The sequence below is a fragment of the Montipora foliosa genome, chromosome 3, assembly GCF_036669935.1.
Source record: "Montipora foliosa isolate CH-2021 chromosome 3, ASM3666993v2, whole genome shotgun sequence".
NCBI lineage: Eukaryota > Metazoa > Cnidaria > Anthozoa > Scleractinia > Acroporidae > Montipora > Montipora foliosa.
The window spans coordinates 44162763-44170262 of NC_090871.1; the positions used below are offsets into that span (position 1 = coordinate 44162763).

The window sequence follows — 7500 nt, forward strand, 5'->3', positions numbered from 1 at the left end:
AAGGCACTGAGAAGCTTCTCTATGTTGGTATCGAAAATATAAATGTCCCGGCTAGAAACCACTGATCGATTTTTGTCATCGGTGCAGTGTTTTGTCCTTTTCCAATGAATGGAATTAAAGTTGGGATCACATCATGAATGGTTCAAAAATAACGATTTACATGATTTAAAATTAACATCTCCAAGGAAAGCTCAGTTCACTGACTTCGAATTGACAAGCAATGATGCACAGTAGCGTTGTATGATAAAACATGAAATATCTTTTTTCATTCTTCAGTTTGCTAGAAAATAAAGCCTACATGCTGCCGACTGACATTGGAAAAATCCCTGTGTATTGTCACGTGACTACCGACGTTGGCGAATACGGTGGTGGAGGATGGAAACTGGACATGAAAATTGATGGTAACAAGGTATGACAAAGATGAAAGCAAAGATCCAGGTTTATTTAGTCTCTTGTATTACACCCATTGATATTTGACGTAATTAAAGGACGTTTAGTTTGTTAAGGAAAAAAGGTGGATGTCGCATACTTGTCGTTGTTCAGTTGCTTGTCAAAGTTTTGAAAACTTGTCTTTTGTCTTTGCAGCGAACCTTTCACTACGACGCCTACTTCTGGGAAAACAACAAAGAGTTCAACCTTCCTGGAGGAGAGACTGGGTTTGACTCACAAGAGACTAAGTTACCGACCTACTGGGAGACACCCTTCTCCAAGATCTGTCTCGGTATGAAGTACGGCCAACAGATCAAGTACATCGTCATCAACAAGCAGGCCGACTCTCTGTACTCAGTGATCGCTGACGGCCAACACCGCGCCACCTCGCTGAGCCGTGTAATACGCAAGGCTTCAGAGCTGTCTTCACTAATTCTGGCTGGGCTAAAGCTAGAATCGGTATCGTTGCTAATCAGGAAAATGATTGCAACAGCTGTGGCTCCAGAATTGGGTTTGGTACAGAAGGAGCCCATGATGACTCTAACACATGTGGAAACAAGGCAACCCACTCACCAGATAATGGAGACGAACACGTCAAAGCCTTTGGATACATCTTAGTGCAGTGAGAAGAATGGCCTCTTCGCCTTTAAAGCGAAACATGGTCTGCTTTTTAGTGAACTGCCGAAAGGTGCAGCAGTTTTTGTGTGTAGATTTTCTGAGAAAAGGACTGCTGTAAAACAAAGAAAACATGGTGGTAGGATTAAATAGTATTTCTAACTTATTTTATTGTGCTTTGTATCAGTTGTTAAGTAAACTTGGCACTTCTGGGAGAACGCAATCTCATATATAATAACTACAATTTGCTGGGGGGTGCACACAGAAGTATCAAAAGCAACGCCCCGAATGAGCAGCCTATTTGTTATAAAAAACTGGAAAAAAAATTGCCAGTATTTGTGTTGACACAGAAACTAAAAATTTCTTCATTCTTTGGACGAATTATTCTGAAATATTTGACGACAAGAAAACGTTGAGCAAGATGGTCATTAGAAAATAACAACAACCAGTTTAAAAGTAAATTGCAGACAATTTGTAAATGATCATTCCATTCTATTCAGCTTAGCTTCGATCAGCCGATAAGAAAAAATTGTCGTATAATACAACAAATAGATAAGACGTGCGCCAGCTATAATCGAGTTTATTCACGGGAAATTGAAACACGCTGAATACGGGTTACAAGCCAGCGAATATACGTGTGGTCCGTTAAGCGTATCTCGACGATCTGCAAAAGTAATTCCGTGTCCAAGAGGGCTGGGAGCAAATGCCTGGTAATCGATCTTTTCTTTGTAGCTAATATTCGACCCACTCAACTGTGGTTGCCTCGGTAGCGCAGTGGTTAGAGCAATGGTAAGAGAGTGAATTCCCCACATAAGCTTCATAGCAAAAATAATCCCTCTTAAGGTATAATTAATTTTAGACATTGTTCAAAGTTCTTGTAGGATGTTACTAGCGCGATGCGTGCACAGTCAAGCGACTTTTTCGCAACTAGCTGAGACGAATTGGCGGGAAAATGACAAGAATTCATTTTTTATTCTTTGATTTTTAAGAGACGTTTCATTAGAAATCACAACTGCAACAACAACAACAACGAGTACAGTGGCTGTGTAGGCGTTGTCCGTTTCGTAAACGGTCGATGCCATTTTCGCGACACTTAGAAAAATTTTCAGCTTTCAGCAAATTTTTCTCTATTGAATTGAAGAAAAAGGAAAGTGTGTAAATATCCACCCAGAATCGAACCCCGAACCTCTGTTTCCTAAACTCCCTCTTATACCACTACACTACAAGAGTGATCCCCCAAATTTCCCCAAAATTTAATTAGAAAACTTGACTTTCTTAAATGTTAATGTGGAGTTGCCCCAAACAATAAATAAAAGCTAACCGCAAGCAAACCAGTGTGAATATGAACAATTAAGCATTTGCTGAGTGCATTTTAACTGCATCAACAAATTAGAAGCCATTTCTCCCTTGTCCAGGCCTAAACTAAAGCAGACATAGGATCATCCATTCTCAAAGGCTTGGTTACCAACAATGGCCTTGACCGTTAAAAATGGCATCGACCCTTTACGAAATGAAAATCAGCTACGCGCAGTAGGCGTGCGTTATAATTCTTCGTTTATTTCTTTGCTGTTCTTTACAAAACAACAAAATGAAAAGGCCATATTCTTCTCCATTTAGAGCTACATTAATTTTTCGAAAATTTAAAGTGGATCTGAACCCTACCTTCAGAAATTGTTATGATTTTTAAAAAAAATTGGTAACAGGACATCGTGTCGTCCAATTCAGTCGTGATTAACAAATCGGACTCCCGCTACGCAGTCGTCTTATTTTATTATTCACTCGTATAATTACAGCCGAACCGAATTGGACACCGCTCAGTCCTATTACGATTATTAATCGGTGCATGATCACGTGGGCGTCCAATAACATTCATTCAATTTGAACTTTTTGTAATTGGATACCTGTAATTGGATACCCACGTGACTTGCACGTCAATTACGTTCTCTTTAGGGTGATTTCTTAAAAATAAAAGTTACTGATGAATTTTTTTGAAACTTTCCCGGAATGTTCTCTACCAAGCAATGTTTCGAAAAATACAACAAAAATGATAGGTCACCATTCTCGTAATCTCGTTTAAGAGATGATGGGCCAATCTTACCCCATTTATGCCTGTACTCGCACTAATCACGCGCGTTATTCATCTGTCCACGTTACATTTTGTGGTAGCTCGAAACATAGTAAAAGTAATACTCGGGACAAAAACTTCACAAGTAGAAATTGTCGAGCATATACAACAATATCATATAAAATTTGTGAAAACAACACACTATTTAAAACGACGTGGACGTAAAGCGTTTATAGAGTCGTTATTTTCGCGGGTCATAATTTGCACCACACCATAATGTGCACTCTTTCATCTATATCTTTTTTTCCTTCCAATAAATTGTTTTTAGTTTTTTTTTTTTTAAATTAAGGAGGCTAACATGTACACTATTATTATGCAATAAAAAATATAGCTCACCATTCTCGTTTAAAAGAAAACGAACATTTATTTCGATATCGAGCTTAGCTTGAGGGAAATTTCTTTCGTTGTGTACGTGCACGCGCTAATGAGAGGTTAAGCTTGACGTTTACGAAATACGGCAAACGTCGGAGTGCAATTAGGGTTTTGCCAAAAATGTAAGAACCCTGCTTGATATTAGCTCATTCCTGTACTGTTAGCTCGAGATATCAAGCAACTTCTCAATGGAACGGGAAAAGTTAAAATGAGAGAATTTTTTACGCCTTTATGACAAGCAGGAGCCTTCCGTTTCCCGTTTGCCGTTGGCCGTAAACGTCATGCTTAAAATCGTGCGCAGTAGGCTAGAGATGTGCAATACAATATTGAGGAATCACCTTAATGCTTTCCTTTACACTGTTTTCTAACGTTTTCTAACTTATGAAAAGCCTTACAGACGTTTTCGCTCAAACAAAGTCCTCAAAAGACACTTTTAATTCCTATAAATACGATTAATTCGTAATTGGGCCTCGTGTCGTACAATTCAGGGAGTAATCGTGCACAGGAAAATAAACATATTTTGGTCAAATGTGATGCATAGGTTCTGATTTCCAAATACATATGGGTTATTGACCAAGTTTTTTCGGTCAAGATGGCTGGATATTGACCTCGTCCTTTTTTGCGAGTTTATGGACCTTGACAGCTGGTAAAAATAATTATTAACAATCAATAGATTTTTTAAACAAGGAATTTTGTAGCTATGGTTATTTCACCAACTACTAGACACTTAAATAAAAATCCTTTCCTTAAATAAAGTTTCTTTCCTTTCCTTTCCTAGCTTTTTGGCTGCACCAGTTGGCTACTGAAAACAAACCGATACCGTAGACTTTTAAACTTGATGGGAGGTAATAAAACCTTCAACGCTCAATATTTTCTAACGAGTATCTATGGTTACTTTACCGACCTTGAAACACTTTAACATCCTTAGCTTGCTATTGGTTTTTTGGTTGTATCAAACGCAAGAACCAATCATTAGCTAGAAAATGATTGGCTTACCAATTCTCAACGCAAGAAAAAAGAAAAGCTCTGGGCTTGTGTAAGGAGAAAATAGATTCAACGTAAAGCATCGATGGAAGGGGTTATAAACGAATGGGCTCTTGAAATGTTAAATTATCAGTAGTCGTTAAAAGCCTTACTTGCCGTTTGCTTCCAAGACTTAACAATGGTATCGTTGAAATTCGCTGCAGTTATTTGTCTCGTGTATTTCACCATTTTCGTGAACGCTGGTAGAAAGCCAACTTGCAAGACTGTCCTTAAAAAGTTGGATAAGATGGAAAGCCTATGTCAAGGTACGTCCAGAAATGTTTTCTACTTGTGTATCGAATTCATTATTTAAATCCGTTGTTTTCGGTCATTGTAAATATCTAAATAGTGAGCAGCACACAACATTATGTGATTTCTATGTGCAGGTGCCCAATCTGACAACTGTGATGGGGCAGATGCCTGTACAGCCATTAAGACTTTGGGAATGAAGTTGGAAGAGAAGTTGGAAAATCTCTACTCCCTGGTTGAAAACATCTCAATGTCGCTGCAGCCCCCGCCAGGTAAACTTGCAGTAAAACATCTCATAGGCTCTTTAGTCTATCGTTTCTTTGTTCCTTTTTTGTAACGAGTGCTTTATATGAGTTGTATTTTCTTCAGTTACAACCTCTTCTTGCAAGGAACTGTATGACAAAGGGTAAGTTAACAGTTTAAATTTTTTTGACATTTTATTTTCACCATCAGTTCTGATAAGGCCTAAGACACTTATGAAGTGGGGAGGCTCTGAGAAGCTTCTCTATGTTGGTATCGAGAATATAAATGTCCCGGCTAGAAACCACGGATCGATTTTTGTCATCTGCGCAGTGTTTTGTCCTTTTCCAATGAATGGAATTAAAGATGGGATCAGATCATGAATGGTTCAAAAATAACGATTTGCATGCTTTAAAATTAACCTCTCCAAGGAAAGCTCAGGTCGCTGACTTCGAATTGATAAGCAATGATACACTCTACCGTTGTATGATAAAACCTGAAATATCTTTTTTTCATTCTTCAGTTTGCGAGAAAATAAAGCCTACATGCTGCCGACTGACATTGGAAAAATCCCTGTGTATTGTCACATGACGAGCGACGTTGGCGAATGCGGTGGTGGAGGATGGACACTGGTCATGAAAATTGATGGTAACAAGGTATGACAAAGATGAAAGCAAAGATCCAGGTTTATTTAGTCTTTTATATTACACCCATTGACATTTGACATAATTAAAGGACGTTTAGTTTGTTAAGGAAAAAGTTGCTTGTCAAAGTTTTGAAAACTTGTCTTTTGTCTTTGCAGCGAACCTTTCACTACGACGCCGACTTCTGGGAAAACAACAAAGAGTTCAACCTTCCCGGAGGAGAGACTGGGTTTGACTCACAAGAGACTAAGTTACCGACCTACTGGGAGACACCCTTCTCCAAGATCTGTCTCGGTATGAAGTACGGCCAGCAGATCAAGTACATCGTCATCAACAAACAGGCCGACTCTCTGTACTCACTGATCGCTGACGGCCAACACCGTGCCACCTCAATGAGCCGTGGAAAATGGAAATCGCTGCTTGGTTCAGAGGGCTCCTTACAGTCACACTGTAATACGCAAGGCTTCAATGCTGTGGGCACTAATTCTGGCTGGGCTAAAGCTAGAATCGGTATCGTTGCTAATCAGGAAAATGATTGCAACAGCTGTGACTCCAGAATTGGGTTTGGTACAGGAGGAGTCCATGATGACTCTAACACGTGTGGAAACGAGGCAGCCCACTCACCAGATAATGGAGACAAACACATCAAAGCCTTTGGATACATCTTAGTGCAGTAAGAAGAATGGCCTCTTCGCCTTTAAAGCGAATTATGGTCTGCTGTTTAGTTAACTGCCGATTAGTCCAGCAGTTTTTGTGGGTAGATTTTCGGAGAAAAGGAGTGCTGTAAAACAAAGAAAACATGGTGGTGCCATTAAATAGTGTTTCTGACTTACGGTATTTTATAGTGTTTTGTATCAGTTGTTAAGTAAACTTGGCACTTCTGGGAGAACGCAATCTCATATATAACAACTACAATTTGCTGGGGGGTGCACACAGAAGTATCAAAAGCAACGCCCCAAATGAGCAGCCTATTTGTTCTAGAAAACTGGAAAAAACTGTCAGTATTTGTGTTGACACAGAAACTAAAAATTTCTTCATTCTTTGCACGAATTATTCTGAAATATTGCACGACAAGAAAACGCTGATCAAGATGGTCATTAGAAAATGACAACAACCAGTTTGAAAGTAAATTGCAGACAATTTATAAATGATTATTCCATTCTATTCAGCTTCGCTTCGATCAGCCGATTAGAAAAAAAAATGTCCTATAATAGAACAAATGAGGCATGCGCCAGCTATAATCGAGTTTATTCCCGGGAAATTGAAACACGCTGAATACGGGTTACAAGTCAAAGAATATACGTGTGGTCCGTTAAACATGTCTCGACAAGCAAAAGTAATTCCGTGTCAGAGAGGGCTGGGAGCAAATGCCTGGTAATCGATCTTTTCTTTGTAGCTAATATTCGACCCACTCAACTGTGGTTGCCTCGGTAGCGCAGTGGTTAGAGCAATGGTAAGAGAGTGAATTCCCCACATAGGCCTCATACCAAAATTAATCCCTCTTAAGTTATAAGTAGTTTTGGACATTGTTCAAAGTTCTTGTAGGATGTTACTAGCGCGATGCACGGAGAGTCAAGCGACTTTTCCGCAACTAGCTGAGACGAATTGGCGGGAAAGTGGCAAACAGTCATTTTATATTCTTTGATTTTCAACAGACGTTTCATTTCAAATCACAACTGCAACGACAACGAGTACAGTGGCTGTGTAGGCGTTGTCCGTTTCGTAAACGGTCGATGCCATTTTCGCGACACTTAGAAACTTTTTCAGCTATTAGCAAATTTTTCTCTACTGAATTGAAGAAAA

The 7500-nt window shown here is 39.2% G+C and overlaps 1 protein-coding gene and 1 pseudogene across 1 annotated transcript; both read left to right on the top strand.

Moving 5' to 3' along the window:
* Positions 1–1098, top strand: part of LOC137995931 (uncharacterized) — a 3323-nt pseudogene extending 2225 nt beyond the window's left edge.
* Positions 1099–4621: 3523 nt separating this feature from the next.
* LOC137994880 (uncharacterized skeletal organic matrix protein 5-like) lies at positions 4622–6528 on the top strand. The gene is made up of 5 exons (XM_068840465.1): positions 4622–4830; positions 4951–5085; positions 5183–5219; positions 5577–5709; positions 5856–6528. Exons 1-5 carry the CDS (start codon positions 4704–4706, stop codon positions 6372–6374), a joined length of 951 nt encoding a protein of 316 aa, XP_068696566.1. The 5' UTR covers positions 4622–4703; the 3' UTR covers positions 6375–6528.
* Positions 6529–7500: the final 972 nt, after the last annotated feature.